Genomic DNA, 25,468 nt, shown 5'->3' on the forward strand with positions numbered 1-25,468 from the left:
GTCTGGGAATCTGTGTTCTCCTCCTGATAGTTCCTAGCAGCTGTTGCCCCTGAGTAACTGGGATTTGGCTGCCAAATTGTCGTGTCCCCCATTCCCCCGCCCCCCCCCCGTTCCAACCTCACCCCTCCTCCCGTCCGTGTCCGTCCCCCTCACCCCGTGTCCCCTGCCTCCGTCAGCACAGAGGCTTGTGAGCATCGTGACCGGCAGAAGGCACCATGGGCCTGATAGTGGGAGATGACCTGGACAGATATTGCTGTGTTAACTCTGGTGGCGGCGTTTCATTTGCGGCTTTCTTGGCAAGCAGGATTAAGCAGTTTCTGTTTGCTAGTTTTGCTCAGTCCTTTTTCAAGTATGTCTGGACAGTTTGAACTTTTCTTGCTCTTAGGTTTAATGGTCTCGTATTTTATTTTTCCCTTACTTATTTCTTGTTGGACACAAACGTTTTAGAGGTTAAGCCTAGGATAGCATTCAATAAGAATATTACATTTCTCGTGAACCGAGGAGAAAGAGAATTTCCTCGGCCTTCTTGTTACAGAAAGTAGCAGTTAGGTTAAAGCTTTGTCCTCCCAGGAGATGGCTTGCAGGCTTCTGACATCTGAGACTCACACAATTAGTCACTGAGACTTTTTGAGAAAAGTCTTCCGAGCACAGCTTTTTCTATGTAGGGTGATGGTTTTAGTCAGTTCTATTTCTTTATAAATAATCCTATTTAAGTTGTTCGGATAAATGGATATTGAGATTGGCATAGCCTCACCAATCTTAGATGAATACTTAAATATCATCATACAAAATGGGTGAAACCATCATCGTCTAAGAGTTAGATGTTTCTCTTTTTTTTTTTCCATTGAGTTCAGAGGGCTTTTTTGTTTTGTTTTGTTACTCAGAGACAAGGTCTCCAGTATAAGGGCTGGCAAGATGGCTCAGTGGGTAAAGGTGCTTGCTGCCAAGGGGGATGGTCTGAATTCGATCCCTGGACCCACATAATAGGAGAGAACTCTGACTCTTTAAAGTTATCCTGTGGCCTCCAGTTGCAGGTGGAATGCCCACAAGTCCCTCCCCTGTATAGACAAACAAGCAAGCAAACAATTGTATTTTAAAAGTCAAAACCAAAAAATTTATAGTCCAAATCTGAAAACTGCTCGGTTCTGACGGAAGAAATCGATGGTTACGAAATCGTGCCTTGAGCCGGGCACTCAGACCTGTGGGCCCCCCAGGTCTTCCGTCCACTCCCATGATGCCATTGAGAATTTTGGTGGTCTTTGCTGCCAGGGAGCAGGTATACCGAGGGTCGGGAGACCTGGCACGTTCCTGGGACACAAGGTCCGAGGACCTGGTGTAAACTCAGGAAGCGCTTCGCCCAGCCCCTCTGGAGGGTCCCGTGGGCGAGGCTGCGGGCGAGCCTCAGCTGTGAGTGCCGGGTGTGTGGGAAACTGTAGGAGAGCAACTGAGGAGGGACAAGGGACGCAGGAAAGGACAGAAACCTCATTTGGTGAGGACCCTGCAGGGAGGCGCCCCTTTGCCAAAATCTGCTTTAGTTGAGAACACATGGGAGGGGCTAAGGAGTGGGCGTGGGTGGCAACTCCTCAAATCAGCTGCTTAGTCATCGGACTTTTCTCTTCCCCTGACCTCTCTCATGGTAACTTTAGTCATTAGCTTCCTAGCTAGTGATTTCCCCTACCCTGCTTTTCATTCTGATGAAACCATGTGGGAAGTTTTGGAGGTAATTTTGCCTTTGATGTCATTTTCTTGAATTTCTGGGTTTTCTTCTGTGTCTTTCGGCTTTTCGCCCAGTTTTTGACTCTGTCTGCTGAGGCTCTCTTTCTCCTGACTTAAAGGGGTGAACCAGATCCCCTTGCTTACAGAGACCCAGTAAGGAAGGGAGAGCCTGAACTTCAGCTCTTAGGCGAAGGGATCCGGCAGGATTAAAAGTGTCCTTTCACCGCAGCGTGCCTCTCCTGCAAGAGCCGGGAAAGAAATGAAGAAAGGCCTCCAAAATGAAGTTGCTGACTCGGGGTGCGCGGAGCCCTGCTAAGTGGATAGACGCTGGATGAGACCCTGGCTGCTGATTTCTGGAACATGGCCCTGTACCCCGTGTCTGCTGAGGTCATCCACCAGGTGGAAGAGTCCCTGGACGACGAGGAGAAGGAAACGATGCTTTTCTTATGTAGAGATGTGGCTGAGAACCTGGCTCCAGCTAATGTCAGGGAGCTTCTGGGCACCTTAAGTGAGAGAGGCCAGCTCTCCTTGGCTACCTTGGCTGAACTGCTCTACAGAGTGAGGCGCTTCGACCTGCTTAAGAAGATATTGAAGACGGACAAAGCGGCTGTGGAGGCCCACCTCCGCAGAAACCCTCACCTTGTTTCTGATTATAGGTAACTCCTGGGCTCTGAACCAGGCTGCACACCCGGGGGAGGGAGCCGGGCTGTCTAGAAGGTGTGGGCTGTGAGAAGAACAGCATCACTCTGCTTCCTTCTGATCCAACTATCCGCCGATAGATACCACTTTATGGCGCGGAACGCTCTGGATTTCTGTTTGTTGGTTGGCTTTGTGTTTTTCAGAAGCCCCTTATAGCTCAGGTTAGCTTGGAACTTCCTGTGTAGTCCAGGCTGGGCCTCCAACCCATAGCAATCCTCCTGCCTCGGGTGTGGGCTCACAGTTTGTTTGAATTCAATAAAACACGAGCTGCTTACCGGGTAAGCAACTGGGGGAAAGATCATCATGGAAGTGGAAGGGACAGATAGTCTGTGTGTGCCAGACTGACAAGAGGAAGAAAGGAGAAACAGTGTAGCGCTGCTCTTTCTTGCCAGTCCCCGGTAGCGTGGGAGCTGCGGTGCTTTGGGAAATTCTGGTACTGAGAAATAAAGTAGCAAGAGTGAGTAACCTCCCTACTGCCAGAGCTGTGGCCCTTTCTAACTCTTCCTCTGCCTGGGCAGCCAGCCAAGTAAATGCCTCAGGGTGGGTTCCCTTCCCATAGTCTTGCCTCTCTGCCTCAGAGGGGGCCAAGGGGGACCTTTCTTCAAGGAACTGCCTTCCACCCCCTTCTGGTTAAACTAGAACGACCATCTATGTCCCTAAATCGGAGAGCCTCAGGGGACTTCCTTCCCCATATGAGGGAGCCTCTGGAAGGGTTGTGTTTTCTGAAGCAAGAAGGAGACCTTGTTCCTTTAAATTGCTTCCTGTTCCTCCAGGCTGCTAGTTCTGTTGATTGTGTAATATGTATTTGAAGATGTTTATTTTTATTATCATGAAAAGTACTGAAAAGAGCTAGAGGCAGCGCGGGCTTTGTAAAGTGCTGCGAGGTGTTGGTAGGGCTGTGTTAAACCTCGGACCAGTTACAGCCCACCCAGGCTGAGCCAGTTACTAACTTTACAAAGTAAAGAATAATATAGCCCAGCTAGTTGTGCCTGGTGACGAAGACCTGAAATCCCAGCTACTCAGGAAATGGAAGCAGGAAGGTTCAAGACCAGCCTGAGTGACTTAATAATGAACCCTTTCTGAAAAGGTGTGTGGGGGGGGGGGGGGGCTTGTGTGTTGAGCAATAGCAGTAGGCCCTTGCTTAGGGTGTGTTTGGTTCTGGGTTCAGCCCCAGCACCACAGACAGTGACAGAGCTCCACAAGTTTCTCTTTGGATAGTGTACCAAGTGGCTTTCTGTGTGAGATGCTTGGGGTTATAGTTATTCACCCGTCTGCTCAGCTCGGCAGCCTTCACCAGGGCCTAGCTAAACCCAGGGCCAAGAAGAATCCCAAAGAATATGAGGGAATCTCCCTGGGCAAGTCACCTTCTACACAGGTGTTCTGACAAAGTGTGGTGGCTACCCCAGCCAGAGCAGAGGTGAACGCATTGGGAGGGGTTTTCCAGATCAGACCTTTGTGGTCAGAAGCTCCATGGTGGACTTCTTTTAACTTTCAAGGGTGGGCCAGAGATGTCAGAGATGTTTCTTTGCTTTAGAGAATCCTGAGACTCAAAGTGTGGTTCTTAGGCCAGTGGTCAACAGAGAGGGCCAGGCCACTCTGAATTTGGTCTTTCCTGTTACTCATCTCTTTGGTCTCACTATGACTTCTGGGAACCAAGGGGTTTTTTCAGGGAAGTCTATTCACACAGTTGTTTTTGGAGCTGCCGGTTAGAAAGGGAAGTACTGTGTCCTACTGCAAACAAAGGAAAGGCTTGGCGTGGTGCACGCCTGGAATTCCAGCACCTGGGAGGGAGGCAGAGACAGGAGGATGGGTGCAGTCTGAGGCCAGTCTCTGTCCAGGGAGAGCTAAGATAGTCAGGACTACACAGCCAGAGCCATCTCTAAAAACCAAGCCAAACAAAAAACAGAAAATGAGTTTTCCTTTTGAATTTTCTTATAGTTTCTTGGGGGATATTTCTATCAAGGCTTCTTGTTTTATAGAGTTGGGGGCATTTTCTGTGGGACAACAATTAGCCAAGTTGTTGGCCTTGGTGAGGGATGGGCTCTTGGATTTTTGTCTGGGTTTACTAAAGAAACTTTTGGGATTTACAGGGTGCTGATGATGGAGATTGGCGAGAATCTGGATAAATCTGACGTGTCCTCGTTAATTTTCCTTATGAGAGATTACACAGGCCGAGGCAAGGGAGCCAAGGACAAGGTGAGTTGTGTTCTCTTGGTGCCCATTCCAAAGAGCTGTCAGAAGTAGGGCTCTGGGGCCTGGAGAGGTGGCTCAGAGGTTAAGAGTACTGGTTGCTCTTCCGGAGGTCCTGAGTTCAATTCCCAGCAACCACATGGTGGCTCACAGCCATCTGTAATGAGGTCTGGTGCCCTCTTCTGTCGTGCAGACAGAACACTGCACACATACATAATAAATAAACCTTAAAGAAAGAAAGAATGAAAGAATTCAGAAAGAAAGAATTCAGGACTCCACACCAAGAGCCATCTCTAAAAACCAAACCAAACAAAAAACAGAAAATGAGTTTTCCTTTTGAATTTTCTTATAGCTTCTTGGGGGATAGTTCTATCAAGGCTTCCTGTTGTGGTATAGAGAGAGAGGGAAGTGGGCAGCCTGCTGCCATGGTCCCAGGAGCTTTCTCTGATAGTTTTTCTGTGACCCTGGTAGCAAGAGAATGGGTTTTTAACTGAGAGGGAATTAGGTTGGGACTCTTTCCTCCTGTGGCCCTGGGAGTTTCTTTTATGCTTAGATCTGGTCCTGGTTTCTGTAAAAGTCACCAACCTGGCTGGCTTCAATGTCAGTTCTCTGATTTGACAGCCCTCTTCCAAGCGAGGACATCCCGTCTTCTTGTGTGGAGTAGAGACCTGGCTTGCCGTAGAGGGCTTGGCTTGCTGGTCCACTCTCATTTGCTGGCCCTCGGCTGTTTTACTCCCCTCAGTGGCTGTGGGTGGAGGTGGTTTGCGGTGTGTGTGGGAAGTGACGAGGATAGAGATGTCTGACCGTTTTAGAGTTGTCGGGGGTTGTGGGAAGGGTGTTTGAACTCCTGACACGGTTAACCTGAGGATGGGCCAAGAAGAATCTCCAACTTTGGGGGTGATAATAAGTGTTCCAACTGGCTTCCCTGCCTTTTAGAATTCCCTCAGGCTCCTTGATTATAGAAAAACAGGAAGACATCTTGTTCCAACATCAAATGAAGAAAGTGAAAGCTGGGAGTTTTTGGGGGGGATTTCCCTAATCAACGCCTTCCATTTATATGTAATTAATTAGGCTTCTTGTCTTTGTAAAATAATGATTAATGGTTAAGTAACCAAATGTTAACCGTGAGCAAATATAGAATCCAAAGCCATGCCCGCTTTTGAAATCGTGAAATCACCCAGCTGCTTCAGGGTGAATGAGTAGAGGGCCCCACTCTTTCTGGGAACCATCTCTTGAGTCAGGATGGCCTAGAATGTCCAGGATGGATGAAGACAGTTTAAAATGGCATTATGAAGATTTCCCATATCAACCTTTTCCTCAGCTACCCCCTCCCGCCCACTCTCTGGGAAGCTCTTACGGTGTGTGGTGCTGAGGATCAAGCCCAGGGTGTCATACATGCAAGGCAAGCTCACTCTGCCACCTGGGCTACAGCCCTAGCCCCCATTTCTTTGAGTTAAATTCAGGAGGGTGATTGATTCTGAGCAGAACTGTCACCAAGGGTTACCGGAAGGTCCCGTCTTGCCACCTTTTCCTGATATTATGACCACTAGGTGGCCTAGAGTTTGCACTTCGGACGTGTTAGCTCCACTCATGATGTGTGTTTCTTGTTGGTGATTCTCTTAGAGTTTCTTGGACCTGGTGATTGAACTGGAGAAACTGAATCTTGTTGCTGCAGATCAACTGAACTTACTAGAAAAAAGCCTGAAGAGCATCCACAGGATAGATCTGAAGACCAAAATCCAGAAGTACGCGCAGTCGGGTAAGAAATTTTGGTGTCTCAGTGATCTTCAATGCGCAGGAGGAACGGTTGGTGGAGAGATGTCACCTGTTGGGTGCCTGGCTGAAATGGAACCCAAGCATCTCAGCCCCCTCTAGCCTACACCAAGAGGTCATAGTCCTTTGTAGCCTTCTCATCCCAATATCCCAACCCCACTGGTAGATCTCCTACCTCTGAAAATTGCCACTAAGCAGGTCTTACCATTCTGTTCTTTTTTTTTTTTTTTTTTTGGTTTTTCGAGACAGGGTTTCTCTGTGGCTTTGGAGCCTGTCCTGGAACTAGCTCTGTAGACCAGGCTGGTCTCGAACTCACAGAGATCCGCCTGCCTCTGCCTCCCGAGTGCTGGGATTAAAGGCGTGGGCCACCGTCGCCCGGCACCATTCTGTTCTTTAAAGGAGTCTGTATCTCTGTTTTTAAAGGGCAGAGAGACTGTGAACTTTCAGGGCTTTGATTATAGATAGGGCCCTGTTGCCCAGCTCCACATTGGACCTGGTGACCACCATCCAGCTCTGGGTGGTGTCACTGAGTCTGGTTGCTGTCCTGTATGTGTGCTGTGTTTCTCTTAACCTATGGAAAAGGTCACTTTGGTTTTTTCTTTAATTAAGGGGGTTGACCCTTCTACCTTACACCTAACACAGGGTCACAGTGTTAGGTCATGACTGAGACTTGCTTATATATAAGACAATCTGCAGGCTGGAGAAATGGCTCAGAGGTTAAGAGCATTGCCTGCTCTTTCAACGGTCCTGAGTTCAATTCCCAGCAACCACATGGGGGCTCACAACCATCTGTAATGGAGTCTGGTGCCCCTTTCTGGCCTGCAGGTGTACACACAGACAGAATATTGTATATATAATAAATAAATAAATATTTTTTTTAAAAAGACAGTCTGCCCTCATTCTGAATGACAGAATTAGGAATGACCTTAGTTTCTTTTTTAATTTAAAAGTAAGTTTATCCATTTATTTATTTATTCATTTAGTGTGTGTCTACGTGTGTGTGTGTGCGCGCACACACATATACACACCCACATGTTATGTGGGTGTCATTTCTTTCCTCCCACCTTGTGGGGCCTGGGGATTGAAATTAGTTTGTCATCCTTTCAATCATTATTATTATTATTTTATTTTTGGTTTTTCGAGACAGGGTTTCTCTGTGGCTTTTGAGCCTGTCCTGGAACTAGCTCTTGTAGACCAGGCTGGCCTCGAATTCCCAGAGATCCTCCTGCCTCTGCCTCCCAAGTGCTGGGATTAAAAGCGTGTGCCACCACCGCCCGGCAAGTCATTCTTACTGGTGGACAGAAGTCATCTGAGCGGATGCTTCCAATTCAGATGGTTCAGGTTTAAGGTATTTTAAAAGATTGGCTGGGATCTGAGGGACTGTAGAAGACTCATTTGACAGTTCATGAATCTTAGCGCCTCTCTCTGTCTTTACAGGCCAAGGAGCAGGATCAAATTACGTGAATTCTCTCCAGGCTTCTCTTCCAAACTTGAGCATCAAGGAGCCTTCATATAACTCAAGGGTGAGTCTGGAGCCGGTGTATGGACTGACAGCATGAACCCGCTTCAGAGGAGTCATAAAAGTGTGCAACTTCTTATGATTATAAACTTTAAAGTGCTCAGCTGGTGGGCGGTGGCGGTGCGCACCTTTAATCCCAGAGCTTGGGAGGCAGAGACAGGCGGATCTTTGTGAGTTTGAGACTAGTGTGGTGCATTCCAGTATAACCAGGGCTGCACGGAGCTGTCTCAAAAAAACCAAAAAAAAAAAAAAAAAAAAAAAAAGCTGCAGAGATGGCTCAGCAGTTAAGAGCACTGGCTGCTCTTCCAGAGGTCCTGAGTGTAAGTCCCAGCAACCACATGGTGGCTCACAACCGTCTGTATCGGGATCTGATTCCCTCTTCTGGTGTGCATGAAGATGGGTCACTCATGTACATTAAATAAATATTTAAAAAAAAAAAGAGTAAAAAGGCCTGGTGGTGGTGGCACACGCCTTTAATCCCAGCACTCGGGAGGCAGAGGCAGGCGGACGTCTGTGAGTTCGAGGCCAGCCTGGTCTACAAGAGCTAGTTCCAGGACAGGAACCAAAAGCTACGGAGAAACCCTGTCTCGAAAATCCAAAAAAAAAAAAAAAAGTAAAAAGAAAATAAAAAAGTGTTTAATAATATATTTGGGGAGTTTAATGAATATGTAACAAGAAAGTATCTTACGTGTCACGTGTCTGTTACATGGGTATGACTAATATTAATATTTTGGGTGCTTTCTTTTAGTTTTATTTTTATGTGCATTAGCAAATGTATCTATTTATACAGTTGGATATTTTTTCACTGTTTGTTTTTTTTGAAGATTCTCTTTTAAAATAAAAATAGATAGGATGTACCTGTAGAAAGAAAAGCTGCAGCGTCCCCCAAAGAGATCTTAAAATTGTGATTTCTCCCTCCTCCGTACACTCACGTCCCAGTTACCCTCTGTTAAGGCGACTCTTCTTGACCGGTCTCTTGACCGTGTAGAGATTGTCTACAGACATACAGCAGACAAGGGGTAGCACGTCTTGCCATTCCTCTGAACACAGAATTCTTAGACATGGTACCACACGGTTCATATGAGATCACACATGTAACCCAGTCTGGCCTGGAGTCCACTGGTTAGCCCAGGCTAGCATTGAAGAGCAAGGACCCTCTCCTTGCTTCAGCCTCCTAAGTGCTGACATTGTAGGCCCATCCTACCAGGAGGGCTCATAGCTTCCGTTTTCTACACGTACCACCATGTATTTATTTAGTTCTTTCTTTCCGATGTGCAGATTGCCTCTGTTCTTGTGTTGTGACAAACATGGCTGCAAAATAAATATCCTGATTCTCACCTCTTTGTGCATTTTCTTTTTTAAAAAAATTAATTTAAAACACATTTTTCCTTTTTATTTTCTGTTTACTGTATGCATGTGTGCCTGTGTGAGTTTTTGTACACCCGTGCGTGTTCAGGAGCCCAGTGGAGTCAGAAGAGGGCAGCAAATCCCCTAAAACCGGAGTTGCAGGCAGTTCTGAGCCACCATGTGGGTGCCGGGAATTGAACTCAGGACCTCTGGAAGAGCAGCCAGTGCTCTTAACCTCTGAGCCATCTCTAGAGCCTTTCGCCTTTTTACTGAGCGTGCCTTAATAATTTAAAAATTGGCAAACTTTTCTTTAATGAGTGACAGAACAGATTTCCCTTTCTAGTTAATGATCGTAAGTGTCTCGTGGTCACGTGTGGTTGTGTTCTGAGGAGCACAGTTCATTTTGTGCTTATCCCCTGGTTAATCTTCTATCACGAGAAGAAACCTTGGTATAATATGAACCCAACCCCCCCCTTAAAGTTATGCGGACTTTGGGGTGGATACTTAGACTCAAGTTAAGTTTTGCGGTTGAATTATAAACACTTCTATGAGTGTCTATCATGATAACATCCCTCCCAGTTTATAAACAGTTTCTGGGAGGACACTAGCTCTAGGAGGTACCACTGAGCAACAGACTGGCTGCTAAGGATTGCACTGCCCCACCCACTAACTGAACGATAAGGACATGTATGTCTAAACCACAGTGACTGTGTATTTGTACCTCCTACAGGGCCGGCCAGGATCGGCCTCTTCTCATCCCACAATCTCCTGATCTATCTATAAACCACACTCATCTCATTGCTTAGGTACAGTTTTTAATTTGTCCCTCTAGTCTCCGATAGACGACTAAGTCACAGACAGCTGGATTTAGGATTTTCTGAGCTCTCTCTCCCCCACTACCTATTGTTATAACTTACACTAACATTCTTAGTTAAAACCCTTCTATGTTTTCACGACTGTGTTTCTGTCCTGCCAATGCAGGTGAGCATCGTCCCTGTCCGTGTAGCCTGCTTGGGACCCAACATGCTCTGCGCCTCATCTCGCTTTACGCTTGCTGTGTCTGGCACGCGACTTGATCTCTCGTTTAGTAGCAGGCACCGTGGCAAATGAACCTGGTAGCTTTCTCACAAGATTTAGGCTCTGATTAAGTCAGGATTATTCCGGGGAGGGGGGTCCATAGCTTGCATGTCTCCAGTTTGCACACAGATGTACTCTCAGAAGCAGCTTACTGGATAATGTACTTCCTTCTTTGGGTAGGAGAGCTAAAGAGGTCAGCTGTTGTTGAAATACCAGTGGTCAGATGGTGGTAGGAAGTGATGTCATCTTGCGTAGTTCCTGTCATCTGAGATGAGAGAAGCAGGTCGGTTTAATCTCCCAGGAAGTGGTTCATGCAGAGTATGTGACTGTCGAGAATCATGCCCACATACCACTTATCTTGTAGCCATAATAGGACATCATGTACTTACTTATTTAGGAGTGCTGCAGATGTACTCGGGGCTTTGGATATAGACATTTATCAAGTGCTTCTCTGCATGCTAGACTGTACTGAGGGGTTTCTGAGTAATGAAACACCATAAACACCCTTCACATCTAAGGCCTGTGAGTGAGTTTAGCATTCAAGAGCACAGACTCCATCCTCAGCACCTGCCTGGTGGCTCACAACTGTCTGTAGCTCCAGTCCCGGAGGATCCAATGCCTTATTCTGATCTCCATGGACACCAGGTATACATGCATGCAAAACACATATACGTTAAAAAAAAAAACCGTCCTTACCATCTATGTATGGCAGGTACTATTCTATTCTTATCCTCACCTTTGCAGATGAATTTACCATCTATGTATGGCAGGTACTATTCTATTCTTCTCCTCACCTTTGCAGATGAAGAAGCAGACAGAGAGGTAAAATGACTCGCTCACACTTTTAGCCAGGCTGCACTTTACCCTGGTGTTCACGGGAGGCACCGAATGTCAATCTCTGTCCCAGAGTGCGCTGAGTTGGGACTGTTCGAGCACCCATGATGTACTGTAACAGCTTAGAGCCGTTATGAAGTAGTCTAGCGTGCAAGTTTAGTTCCAGCTTCAAAATGCCTTCAGTTCTGACTGGGAGAGTTGATCTGATCTCTGACAGTGTAGTGTGGAACTTACAGGGTTAACTGTCCCTGCAGTTCATATTTAGGTAGCTGAGAAGGTGATATTTTTATTCCTCCTCCCAACCCCGTGTAAAAATATTGAGCTATTTAAAGAGGTGTAACATAGTGAGCTTCCGAAAAAAAACTAACAGTGTGACCTTCTTTTTTGTATTTGAAGCTCCAGAATGGGCGAAGTAAGGAACAAAGATTTGCGGAACACCTTCACGTTCAAAGTAAGGCCCCCAATCTCTTATAGCTATTCTTTATAAATGCTTCATAGCTTTAGTACAAGGGGCTGAGGTATAACTCAGTGGTAGAACACTTGACTGGTGTGAATGAGTCCCTGGGTTCCATCTCCAGTACCGGAAAAGAAAAAATTCACGCTGTTGTGTCTGGTGGTCTCTGCTTATTGACGTAGCCCCTTGAGAGGCTGGAGCAGGAGGAACTCTTGTGCCCAGACGTTCGAGACCAGTTTCCTTAGCAAATGTGGTGAGACCCTGTCATCTAAGAAAGAGAAGAAGAAAGGAATGAAAAGGGGGGGGGAGTTTCATTGTGGGGCTGGTGATTTCTGTTATCCGCATATTTTAATTAAGCTTCCAAAAGGCAGTAAAACACATTCTTCAGATGAACTCACAGACACATGTAGTTCCCCTCTGACCTAGCTCATCTAAACCTGGATAACACCCCCTCCATCAGGCACATAGCCTAGGCTGTGTTTGTCAGACGTGTGGTGTTTGTACATCTGAAATGGAGCTATAGCCAGACCATGCTAAACGTTAACCCAGCCATGATAGAGAACCAGGGGAAACTAATTATCCAGCAGCAGGAAGAAAGGTTAATCTGGACCATGTCTTCCATAAAAAGTAAAGAAAGGCAATTAAAGTATTGTTCATTTCAACCAATATGTTCTCTTCATTCTTAAAACATCAGCTCGAGTTCTTGGCATTATTTAAATTTCTGTTTATTTGACGACTAGTGATAGAACCTTGTTATGTATCCCTGGCTGGGCTGGTATTTGTGATGTAGCCCAGGCTAGCCTCAAGCTCCCAGCAATCATCCCTTTTCAATCTTTGTGAGCGCTGGGATTGCAGGGACGTGCTGCCGTAGCTGGCTTATAGCATCATTTTTTTTTTAAGCATTTCTTTTCTGCATGGGGACCTTTCTAAAGTGAGAGTCAAGACTCAGCCCCATACCGGTGAGGTAGCCCGTGCTTAGAACCAGCGTGAGCAGGTCTCTATGCCGCGATGGAGGGCAGCAGGGCTACCCGAGGGCCTTTGAATCTGCTGTGTGCACAGTGGAGGAACTCAACACGAGTGGGGCAGCCGGAGCGTTTTGAGGGGGCCTTGTCCCCTGATGGAGCCTTGCCCGAGCAGTTTGTGTAGAGCACAGGCTCTGTGTGCTCCTGGAAGCTGAGACCCATTGTACCCGCGACCAGCCAGATGGTGCCGCTCACGCCTGCCGCTCCCTCCCTAACATTCTTCTCCCGGCGAAAACTGTTGAGAACGGAATTAATTCCTGAACTGAGAGCCTGTTTCTTAAAACACTGCTGAGGTGGAGTTAGCACTCCGAATGCCGTTGAAAGTGGAAAACGGGTCGGGCGGTGGTGGCGCACGCCTTAATCCCAGCACACGGGAGGCAGAGGCAGGCGGGTCTCTGTGAGTTCGAGGCCAGCCTGGTCTACAAGAGCTAGTTCCAGGACAGGCTCCAAAGCTACAGGGAAACCCTGTCTTGAAAAACAAAACACAAAACAAAACAAAGCAAAAAGTGGAAAATGGGAGCTCCGGCATGAGAGCCTAGGAACGTAAAGCAAACATGTTCTTTCCGCTGTGACCCTAGCGTAGGTTGGTCCGGGTAAGTATTCGCGGTCCCCACCATACAAAAGCCACCTTTCCGCTTTGGACTGGTCCTAGCTCACTAATAAAAGGGAAAGCATCTGGTTAAGTTGGCCTTAAACTAAGAAGTTTAAGATAATCAAGCCGTGTGTTCAGGTCAGTTTGGACTTCCAAATGGTTCCTACGGAAAGATCTTGATGGTGACGGTGACTGGCCCTTATTGTCGGGCGCGTTCTAAATCTTTAACCAAGATAGGCATGTCTTTCACTGAGATAGGCGTGCGACACACGTCTCTTCTAAGGAAGAATAGTTTGACTACATGCCAGGGGTGCAGCAGGCTGGGCAGTAACCAGAGTTCCATCTGGAACCTAATTAATACGCACACATACACACACATACACACATGCGCACACATACACACACACATACACACGTGCAGACACATACACATGCATACACACACACAACACACACATGGACACGCATGCATACACACATGCATCACACGCATACATGCATACACACATACATACACACATGCACACACGCACACACACACACACACACACACACTCAGGTTCAAAGCTGAGGATGGTAGCACAGGACGACAATCCTAGCCCTCATGAGCTGAAGCAGAAGGTACACAAATTTGAGGTTGGGCTCAGCCTGGGCTACGTATCAAGAACCCACCTCTGAAGCCAAACAAACGCCATTTGCTTCCCCCAAACCTCACAGATTCTGGCAGGGTTGGGTTTTTTTTTTCCTCCTTTGTTTTATCTTTAGATGTCATTTCTCACTTTGCCGCAGCCTCGGCCTAGAGATTGAACGAGCAGCCAGGACGAAGGTGTGAGCCAGCCCTTTCGTGGCTCCGGCACCCAGAGCCCCCCCCTCCCGCTTGTGCAGGCTAATTGAGTCATTGTTGTGGAGCGGAGTTTGCCGTGGGCTCTCCACTTTCCAGGCGTGCTGTGCACTGTCTGGCTGCTGACATTTTATTTTATCATCCCCCAGCCTCACGGAACTATGAAAACATTGGCCATCTGTTCTGTACATAGCACAGACACAGAAGCATTCCCTTCCCGCGTGCTCCAAGATGTTCCCTTTAGATGCAGTCCAGGGTTTGGGCCCATATAGGAAAGCTATTGGTATAGCAAAGTCAGAGTTTTGAATTCTCCTTATCAGGTTAAAACCCCACCAGCCTCCTGCGGGCCATCTGGAAGAGGTCAAGGGAGAGCCCTCTTACACTTACGTGGCGTGGTTTTTCTACGGAATCCTGGAATAGCAGGTGCTCTTGAGTTTTCTTTTGAACCAGGCTTTTCCATGTGAGGTTGGAACTTTGGGCTGAGTCTAGCCGGAAAAAGAATAAGTAGTTAAGAAATGAGCAGACAAAACAAAAAACTCAGTTATGATAGAAAGAACTCAGCCAGAATGGGTGTAACTAAGTTCTGTCTTGTAAACAATTCTCTCTCTCTCTCTCTCTCTCTCTCTCTCTCTTCCCCAGGAAAACCGGTGAAGACATCCATTCAGGAATCGGGAGCTTTTTTGCCTCGGGTAAAGAACCAATTCTCTGATTCGGTTTTGTATACACAAGTATCTGCTAGAACACTGACATCCTAAAAAAACAAACCCAAAAAACAGCCAAAAATGATCCGAAAAATTCTTCATGACAACTGGGTGCCTGTGCGAAATTCATTGGCCAGGAGCCTTGAATATAGCAGAGATTTTTTTTTTTTTTTTTTAAAAAAGACGTTCATGAATGAACTTTGGAATGCAGGGAGGTTCCAAGTGGCAGCTCATGTCTCAGCTGGTTCACTACTGAACATACCATGGGCAGTGACATCCCGTTGAACTGTGTTACACCCTGGCTTTTGTCCGGACTGACAACCTCCTCTTAAGAGGAGGCGGTGGAAGGCTGTCATTTGTACCAGCTTAGAAAGATGTCTCTCGTTGCTGCTTTAGACTTCCGTGAAGACGCACGGCCCATCTTTCCTCTCTCTTCCAAATTCTCTTTATTCCGCAAAGCTAAGACCCATGTAAAGAGATGACGAGGCTTATTAATTAAAATTAAGCAAGAGCCAAAGCAGCTGTTTGCCTGAAACACATTCTCAGGAACAGAGAAAAAACCTGACATTAGTAGGAAATGCCAGCTGAGATGATTTTAGGCCATGTCTGTTGAGTGACTCACTTGCCAAAGAGATGCTTAAAACAATCCAGAAGAGGAGACGGCACAGGAGTGAGAACTAAGGGAGCAGAGAGGGCAGAGAGGTAGCCGGCATCTCTAATTACGCCTGCCTTTCTTTGCAGCATATACACGAAGAGAGTTACAGGATGCAGAGCAAGCCCCTGGGTATCTGCTTGATCATCGATTGCATCGGCAACGACATAGGTAGGTGCAGAAGCCACAGGTTAACGGCTTCCCTGCAGTGTGTTCACGACCAAGCAAGTCGGATTTGTCAGCACGGTAAATACTAGCTGCAGTAACAAAACACACTCTGCTATGACGTTCGCTTTTCTACTCCGTGTGGTCGGTCAGTTGGTGATTCCATCATCTTGGGGCCTTGGAGTCTTCTGTAGGGTCCTCTATGTGATTGACAGATGAGGGGATAGAGACTGTGTGCCAGACCTGAGAGTGGTGTCCCTCATCTCTACCCGCAAGTGGCTCAAGATAACCACAATGGGCATAGATAAACTGGCCCAGCTATGTGTTAGGAGAAACAGGAGATGAGCTTGGGGAGCAGAAGTTATGTTGTGGTAGTTGGTGTGTCTTTAGTCTACCTGTGCGTCCTGGGTTTTATTCTTCAGGGTCATCCAGGGACATTTATAATGAGAGGCATTCTGGTTTCTAGTATTCTCTGGTGTTTCAGCTTTCATCACGAAAGCCTTCCTTGAGGCCATTTAAAGCACATTCTGTGTTTACTTAGAGGGCTGTGAGGAGTGTTTGAGCCACGCGTGGCTTTGATCTACCTGCAAGGCATCGTCATTTGGATCTGAATTATTTTCCTCGGTTGTTGGATGTCTGATGCACACTGAACCACTGGCAAGAGATCAAGGGGAACCTAGACGCAGGAATGACTTCCCGTTTAATCACGAACTGGTGGCAGTTCACGGCTTTCATGCCTCTGAACGTTCCTTAGCATGACTCAGAGATGACTCGCTCAGAACATTACCATGTGAGAAGAGAGGCTAAGAGAAGGTCAAGTTAGCAAATATGAAACGATATTTCCCAGGATTTCAGCTTCGATCCCACTTCCTCATATTCGGTTTCTGGTAGATATGAGGAATGTGTCCTTTCATACTGATTTGGATGGAAATGGTCCCAATAGGCTCGTGTATTTGAAAGTGTGGCCTTTATTGTGGAGGTGTGGCCTTTTTGGTGGTGATGTGTCACTGGGGTGGGTTTGGGGTTTCAAAAGTCCACAGCAGCTGTGGATCAGGATGTAAAACTCTCAGCTGCTGCCTTAGTGACATGCCTGTCTGCTTCCTGCCGTGATGATGGTGGGCTAACCTTCTGAAATACTGAGCAAGCCTCCAGTCAAATGCTTGCTTTAAACGACTTCCTGCCGTGATGATGGTGGGCTAACCTTCTGAATACTGAGCAAGCCTCCAGTCAAATGCTTGCTTTAAACGACTTGCTGCCGTGATGATGGTGGGCTAACCTTCTGAATACTGAGCAAGCCTCCAGTCAAATGCTTGCTTTAAACGACTTCCTGCCGTGATGATGGTGGGCTAACCTTCTGAATACTGAGCAAGCCTCCAGTCAAATGCTTGCTTTAAACGACTTCCTGCCGTGATGATGGTGGGCTAACCTTCTGAATACTGAGCAAGCCTCCAGTCAAATGCTTGCTTTAAACGACTTCCTGCCGTGATGATGGTGGGCTAACCTTCTGAATACTGAGCAAGCCTCCAGTCAAATGCTTGCTTTAAACGACTTCCTGCCGTGATGATGGTGGGCTAACCTTCTGAACACTGAGCAAGCCTCCAGTCAAATGCTTGCTTTAAACGACTTCCTGCCGTGATGATGGTGGGCTAACCTTCTGAATACTGAGCAAGCCTCCAGTCAAATGCTTGCTTTAAACGACTTACCATGGCTGCAGCACAGCAGTGGAGCCCTAATTCTAAGATACCATTTTTTAAAAATGGTATTATGTTAGCATTCATATCAGGAATGGGGAAATAGTCTCTCAATGAGACACTGTGGAATTTTGTCCTTTGACTTTTGGTTGTAATCAGCCCCGTTTCATTGTCCAGGAAATATCTGAGACACACAGCTTCCTGTGCTGTCCCTCTGTTTATACTGAAGGACTCACAAAGATCAACCCGCTGTAACCAAACGACGCCCGTTATTCATGACTCCCACCCAGTGCCTGTGCTGGAGTTCTGTTGCTGAGTTGTAGGCCGGGGCTAAATTCAGCCCTGTAGTTCTCCAATTATAGGGGTGCGTCAGAGTTGGGTGCTGGTATATGTATGATTGCCCAGACTTTAATCACAGCTCTGCCATATCTTAGCTCGTGATGCTGGGCTCAGCATCTCTGCTGTAACATCCCTCGTGTGATGGTCAGGAGGATGAGTGAGATTATACTTATAAAGCGTGTAGGACGGTGCCTGGAACAGGAGCCCACTGACATTTTTCTTATTCAAAGTTGGTTTAACTTTAGTGGAGAACTATGCCATAACACATCATGGCTCGGCATTTAGTTTGAGTCTGCTCTCAGATGAGTAAGGGGAATGGAGGCTCTGACGGTCCTGGGGTAAGTGGGGCCCACATGTGGGCACAGAGGAACGGAGGCAGTTACTTCAGAGGGAACAAATTTCAAGTGGAAATCTCAAAAAGTATGGGGACACCTGATGTTGACCTCTGACCTTGACACATGTGCATACATATGATTGCACAGGCACACACACACTCAATTTCGTACACGCATGTGCACACAGAATGGAATTCCAGGCTGCAGGTCCCCAGTGTTATCCCTTCCAAGGTCAAAGTCTTGAAGGTGGAGTGGGGCTGGCCCTACAGAAAGGGCAATTAGGAACTCATCATTACCTCCCCGCCAGGAGAGAATCAGGGTTCTTTTGACTCATGTGCTCTTTGCCCCTGAGAGTGAAGCAAATAACTGGACTGAAGGTCACTTATGGAACCTCCCAGCTCAACTGGCTGATCGGCAGGTAATAAATAAGATGGTATAGCTTCACTCAAATTGTGTGGTGCTCTTGTCAGCTGAGAGAACCCAGATTCCTTGGGAGGCTCAGCAGGGCGGCATTCGTCACCTGAAGTAGAAGGACAGTGAGGACAGGCTCCTCACCCACACCAGCTCTACACCTCCAGTTCTGTGTTCACACGCTCCTCCTGGGACTTTCCACCCAGGACTCTAGGGCTGGGCTCCTGCTTGGGTGCAAAGACCCTCCTTTGCTTCTTCCCCCATCTCATTAGCCCTAGAGCCCTCCATCTCGAGTTGTTATGTGGAACTTCCTCTGTCAGGGGAATTCTGCCAACTGGCTAATGGTTAACATCTGGCAGATGTGCAGGGGTTAGATAGCAATCATAGCAGACAAGATCATTGCCAGTTAAAACCAAGGTTCTGAAAGAAACCAGAAGAAGATAGACAATCAGAGATCCTCAAATCCTTAGTGTCATCCTTCTTTGCATGTGGTGGATACTTTGTTACTGGTGGATACTTTGTTAATGACGGATACTTTGTTACTGGTGGATACTTTGTTAATGGCGGATACTTTGTTAATGGTGGATACATTGTTAATGGTGGATACTTTGTTAATGGTGGATACTTTGTTACTGGTGGATACTTTGTTAATGACAGATACTTTGTTACTGGTGGATACTTTGTTACTGGTGGATACATTGTTAAGGTGGATACTTTGTTAATGGTGGATACTTTGTTAGGGTGGATACTTTGTTAATGGTGGATACTTTGTTACTGGTGGATACTTTGTTACTGGTGGATACATTGTTACTGGTGGATACATTGTTAATGGTGGATACTTTGTTACTGGTGGATACATTATTAATGGTGGATACTTTGTTAGTGGCGAATACTTTGTTAATGGTGGATACATTGTTAAGGTGGATACTTTGTTAATGGTGGATACTTTGTTAGTGACGAATACTTTGTTAATGGCAGATACTTTGTTAGTGGCGGATACTTTGTTAATGGCAGATACTTTGTTAATGGTGGATACATTGTTAAGGCAGATACTTTGTTACTGGTAGATACTTTGTTAATGGCTTTTCATGGGTGGTCATATACCATAGAACTGGGGTTCTAAAACTTGTCTGCGAAGCCCATGACGCTAGCCACTTTGCATGGATGGGAGAGGGAAGAGCTCATCTGTGTGTTTTGCTCTGTGTCACCAGCAGCTGAACAAGTGCCACGCACGCACACAGGTGCTCAGTAAATATTTGATGAAGGGGTGTGGGCGAAGGAGTGGTTCCCGAAGGGTGCTTGTAATGGAGTAGGCTCTCCTATAGTGTGTGTTTCAAAACCGGCCCTTTAATAAACATTAATTAGAGTTTAATAGAGTCTCTTGGACTTATAGCCTCCTCTTAGCCTATCCCTGCCTCACCACCTCCCAAAATCAGACTTTAACTAAAGACCACACAAATCCCCTAAATATTTATCGGCATATTATTGTCTTTGTCTGGTAAATGCCTACTAAGGATGTCTTACAAACAAAGTACATGCTTGGCCCCTCACAGAACACATTCGAGGTGGATTCTGTCTCAGGGCCAGTGAGAAAAGACGAGGTTACTTTTCGGTGGATCATTTTTGAAAAGCATTCTCCTAGTCAATGGCCTCTTGTGGGGTGGATCGCAGTGCTGAAGGATTTTGGCTTCAGTTTGGTGGAGTTCAAGCATACGTTTCTGATGTCCAGGCAACTATGTCAGTCACCTAGCAAAGCTTGGGTCTCGGTTGGTGAGCTGTGTGTTAGCCTTCATCTTTCTAGGCATGCAGAGGCAAGTGTCTCAAATCACTGGCAGGTAGATGCAAGGCCTGGTTTAAGGCTCTGGCTGTCTTGGGGCTTCCTGTATATATGACAGCATTTGCAGATTTTTAAGAGGAAACATTTTTCCCTCTGCTGCATCTGATATTTTTGTTATGCTTTCACTGACTAAGACGTGTTTTCTAGCAGACACTGTAGTTTCTACAGGGCTGTTGTGTGAAGAGACTTCCCCTTCTGGCAGCGACAGGCTACAGACCTGGTCCATGCCTCCTTTTGAGGGTTTTCTTTCTAATGGAACTTGCTAAACCTTGAATGAGCATTGTTTTCTTGTAGTAACATTTATATAATAGGAACATTTCTGCAAAAGGAAGTGGAATACTCACTGTGACCTCTGCTCTTGGGACAAGTGACATCCAAAATGGTAGAGAGATGCTTTGTTCAGAGGGACAATAGACAAGCCCTTCCAGCCCCTCCTGGGCTCATGGGGTCAGTGTCCTATGGATGGTTTCCTCCTGGGAACAGGAGTGTGCGGTGAGGTATTTTGTGTTTTCTAGGTATTTCTATCCTCTGGGCCCAAGGAGATATTTGCTTAAACACTTAACATTAAGTCAGGTGATGTGGTGCACACCTTTAATCCCAGCACTCGGGAGGCAGAGGCAGGTGGATCTCTGTGAGTTTGAGGCCAGCCTGGTCTGCAGAGCTAGTTCTGGGACAGGCTCCAAAGCTACAGAGAAACCTTATCTTGGAAACATTGTTAGTGGAATTTCCCTTTAAGTCCCTCATCTCAGCAGCCCTCAGTCTAGGAAGTATGGAAGGAATACATGGCTACAGGCCCATGCTGAAGGCCCTCCTAGTTTAGAATGTCAAAAGGTGGTGTGCTCCACATCCTAGGGTTGAGGGTAGCCCTTTGGTAAGTACGTTAGCACGTAGCTTGCAGAGAGAGCAGGGATTCACATGTGGTAGGATAAACGTCTTCGGCTCCTCACAGGCTTCACCAGAAAGTGAGCTGGCAAGCAGGCATGGAAGGTTTTTGAGTGTTTGCAATGCTGGAATCACGAATAAGGCGTTACAGCTACTACAACCAAGTACTTTCAGCTGTCTTGGATCTGGTTTGTGTAGCCTTGATATTACTGTCTCCTGATACAAGGGAGTCCGGGCAGAATTTACCAGCAGTTGGTTCTGCTTACTAACGAGTCTTAAAAGGTAGTCTATTGCCTTCAGTGTGTGCTTGGGCAGTGACGCCTTAGCTGGGCTAGCGGAGCAAATGCTAAGTTGGATGTATGCCACAGGGCCCTGCTCCCACCCACTTGTTGCTCCCATTTGTGCCTTTGTTCACCAACATCTGCACCTTGTCAGGGGCACAGGTAGAGGGATGTTCCTGTCCCTTGCCCTGGGTGTTCAGGCTCTGGTTTAAATCACACCTTTTCCCACAATGCCTGTTCCAGTGCCTGAGACCACACCGCCCTTTGTTTTGATTTGACCCCACTGAACCATAAGACATTTCAGTCATCCGCATGTACATACTTGTTATCATACTTCTAGAAGACAGTGATGGAGTTGTGTGTTCGATCTGGGTCCCTTATAGCTTCTTTTAAGATAATAAGGGGAAGCTTAGTAAAACAGAAGTTTGGGGAGGCAGTAATTGTTCCCTGTTGTAAGCCACATTTTGGGGTGACCTCTGTCACTGTCTGGCCATGGCGGGTTTGTACATTCCAGGGTAGGGGCATGTGGATTAGAAATGTTAGGTAGGAGAAAGAGATAAGAAAGAAACCACAGAGACATAGGATAGTACCGGGAGGGCAACTCAGTGAATGCTGAATACTGAATTCGCCCATGTTTAATTTTCCTACGCTTTTATACCCCAATAAAAAAGTGGGGGAAGAAGGCAAAGACTGCTTTAACATGACACAAAGGACAACCAGAACAATTACTTACTTCAATACTTGAGTTATCAAGCCATTATTTCCTGAGTTAAACATTCTGAAGTTTTGGGCAGGATGTGTAGCGAATACACCCTAGACCAGGTATCCTATAGGCAGCCTCTTCCTATGTCAAAACCTCCTGTTTTAAAATGAATGAGCAGGAATAGGCTTGAATTCTCTGACCTATGGTCAGGGTAGAACGGACCCAACTCTGGGGGCTGTCTTAATGTCCAAAACACTAAGTAACTGCACCCCAGGTCAGGGTGTGTGGCCACACCTGTTATCAACAACTTTGAAAGAGCGGAAAAATCAGCTCAAACTCTCTGACCTCCAGCCAAGGTGGAACAGACTCACGTCTGTGGGTCCACAAAGCTGTCCCAGCTGCAAAGTGCATAAGCCACGTGACTGTTGTCTGCCACATGTCTGACCTTCGTGTTGGCTCAAATGGCCATTTCTCCTTTTCTTCCCAGTTCGCCTCTTCCTGGTAGCTGCTGAGTTTTCTCACTTCCTGGCCCTAGGGGCTTTTCTTTTAAACTCTCAGAAAAATTGATTGTCTTCAAGCCAAAAGAAAAAAAAAAAGGAAGGGAAGGAAAGAAGAAAGAGGAAACCCTTTTAGGATTAGATTGCTCTTGGGTAAAGGCTGAAGACCTGAGTTCAAATTCTTAGGTCCCAAATAAATGCCAACATTTAGTGCAGGTGGCTGTAATCCCAGCCCTCCTATGGGGAGACGAGAGATTTTCTGGAAGCTCCTGGGCTGGCTAGCATGATACATGGACAGAACAGCCAAGAGAGCTTCTCAAACATGAGGAAAAAATGATACCCAAGGCTGTCCTGTGACCTCCATAAATGCACAGACTCAGAAATCCATTTTTGCCTCGTCCTCCTTAGAGAACTCGCTTTTCCTCCCCAGGGTATCCCGCCCACCTTGTGTTGGCTTATGGAGGGCATTCGATAACTGATTGTAAATAGACCGGTGAAGGGTCTTCTGAATCATTCCATATATCTATTTAGACATCATCAAGATAAGTCCACTTATTTATCTCGAATGAATTGTTAAAAAAAATTTTATTTATTTTGTTTTATGTATAAGGGTGTGTTGCCTGCATGCATACACATGTGCACCACGTGTGTGCCTGGTGCCGTGGATTTCCTGAAACTGAACTTACAGACAGTCGTGAGCTGAATGGAACCCAGCTCCTCTGGAAACACCCAGTGATTTTAAGTACTAGCCTCTCAAATTAATTTTAAATGAATAAATTGCTGGCATCTTACTGAGTTAGCTCTAGAGTTCCTAGCCCTGAGGGTAGTTCCTGGCAGTCTTGCATTAACTTCCATGACTTCTAGAAGTGTTTTCTCTTATTTGTGCTTGGGAGCCTAGCCTTTAACGGTTGGTTGAGCTGTCTCTCCAGCCCTGGAAGTGTTTTCTAAGAAGCAGTTGTAACTTACTAAGCTGTGACTGGGAGGGGAGTGGAGTTTCCAGGGTGGGGAGAAGGAGAAGTGGGGCTTCTGCATTTGTTGGAGTTTTATTTTCCAAACCTGGTGCCCAACTGTTTCTTCCTCTATTTGTAAAGCCATACAGCAGCGGTCTTAGGGTTTCCATTGCTGCAACAAAACACCATGGCCAAGAACAAGTCGGGGAGCAACTCAAGCGGGCCTGAAATCTGGAGGCAGGAGCCGATGCAGGTGCCACGGGGAGGGAGTGGGGGAGGGTGCTGCTTACTGGCTTACTTCCCCATGGCTTGCTCAACCTACTTTCTGGTAGAACTCAGGATGTAGGGATGGGACCACCCACCCCCCGCCCATTGATCACTAACTGAGAAAATACTCTACAGCTAGGTCTCATGGAGATGTCTCCTCAACTGAGGCTCCTTCCTCTGCTGACTCCAGCGTCTGTCAAGTTGACACAGAAAACCACCAACCTTTCTGTCCCAAAACTGTTTTAATTTAGGGTAGTGAGACCTCTATCCAAGTCATAAGAAGTGTCATTTACAAAGAGATGCGCAGCAGGGTCCCTGATTGGGGAAGCATGTGGCTGCCTTCATCGCTTTTAAAAGTAATCGTTATGGCTGGGTGGTGGTGGCGCACGCCTTTAATCCCAGCACTCGGGAGGCAGAGGCAGGCGGATCTCTGGGAGTTCGAGGCCAGCCTGGTCTACAAGAGCTAGTTCCAGGACAGGCACCAAAGCTACAGAGAAACCTGTCTCAAAAAACAAAAAACAAACAAAAAACAAAAAACAGGGCTGGAGAGATGGCTCAGCAGTTGGGAGCACTGCCTGCTCTTCCAAAGGTCCTGAGTTCAATTCCCGGCAACCACATAGTGGCTGATAACCATCTGTAGTGAGGTCTGGTGCTCTCTTCTAGCCTTCAGGCATACACACAGACAGAATATTGTATACATAATAAATAAATAAATAAATATTTTTTTAAAAAAACAAAACAAAACAAAAACCCCCCAAAACAAAAAGTAATCGTTATGCCTGAATAAATGCAGCTTATGCGCATCTTTACAGAAACCCTACTGGGTTCCACCTCTTCGTTTAGGCTGAGCCTGTACTGAGCCTGTTTCACAGAGGAATAAATGGAATCTCTAATTTACTCAAAGTTGCACCCCTTAGAGCCTATAAATCAGACTGGGCTACGTGCTCGTCCTTGCTGGCCCAAGAAGAAAAGGAATGTGCGTGCCACTCCGGCTGGCATCCTTACCCACCTTGCCCTCTAATAGAGGAAATACGGTGCACGTGGAAAATGTCAGCTGGGTGATGACTTTCCCTTGCCAGGAGCATATTGGAGGGCGGTTCCGTTTTGTTCCAAGACCCTTACAGATCCTGGTGGTGTCTGTGGTATTTGGGACCTTCGCTCTTCCCTCTTGTTTTGGGGAAGGATTTCCTGCTTTAGATCTTAGATGCTGGCCCTACCCTTAGGCCCTGTGAGGAAGATGAGGCTCTAAAGAGGAGGTAGGGAGCCCGGACTTAAACTCAGATCGCGATTTCTTCTTCGCAGCAGCGTGAGGGACGCTAAGGCGGAACCGAAGGAAAACGAAGGCGCCGGAAGGCACAGAGCAGCCTCTGTCCTACCCTCCCCCCGCCTCCCGCCCCGAGCTCTTTGTCAAGGCTTTCAGAAGGAAAGACTTTAGCAGTGGAGAGACTTGAAAATCAGCCAGTATGCACGTGAGCAGGAGTTTTGGAACCTGCGTTTCCCTGTTTACTTCTGTCCCCTAGAGGAGCGGATATGCCATAGCAAGAGAAGGAGCCTTTTGGAACGAGATCGCCACGGAACTGCCGTCCGGTGACCCCAGGAGTTGTTAGTCCTGGGAGCGCTAACAAGAGACGTTCGGCCACCTTTTCCTCAGTAGAACAATTAAAAACACAATCAATAGTGAAAAGCAGAATAA

At 46.7% G+C, this 25,468-nt stretch overlaps 1 protein-coding gene across 3 annotated transcripts in view; it reads left to right on the forward strand.

Annotated features, from left to right (window-relative positions):
* The window catches only part of LOC121444859 (CASP8 and FADD-like apoptosis regulator), a 47,148-nt gene that overhangs the window by 17,255 nt on the left and 4,425 nt on the right, over nucleotides 1-25,468 (forward strand). For 2 of the 3 annotated variants that reach the window (XM_041646779.1, XM_041646780.1), the window contains exons 2-8: nucleotides 1,946-2,372; nucleotides 4,506-4,611; nucleotides 6,229-6,364; nucleotides 7,816-7,901; nucleotides 11,552-11,606; nucleotides 14,704-14,753; nucleotides 15,507-15,588. In XM_041646779.1, coding sequence (XP_041502713.1) covers nucleotides 2,077-2,372; nucleotides 4,506-4,611; nucleotides 6,229-6,364; nucleotides 7,816-7,901; nucleotides 11,552-11,606; nucleotides 14,704-14,753; nucleotides 15,507-15,588 — 811 coding nt within the window. In that variant the 5' untranslated portion in view covers nucleotides 1,946-2,076. Of the gene's footprint in view, nucleotides 1-1,945; nucleotides 2,373-4,505; nucleotides 4,612-6,228; nucleotides 6,365-7,815; nucleotides 8,195-11,551; nucleotides 11,607-14,703; nucleotides 14,754-15,506; nucleotides 15,589-25,468 lie in introns of those variants that run through there. The other variant, XM_041646781.1, reaches the window with a different exon arrangement.

Source organism: Microtus oregoni, unplaced genomic scaffold, assembly GCF_018167655.1.
Source record: "Microtus oregoni isolate MIOR12 unplaced genomic scaffold, Mior012 000144F_ref0000341, whole genome shotgun sequence".
In the NCBI taxonomy this organism is placed as follows: domain Eukaryota; kingdom Metazoa; phylum Chordata; class Mammalia; order Rodentia; family Cricetidae; genus Microtus; species Microtus oregoni.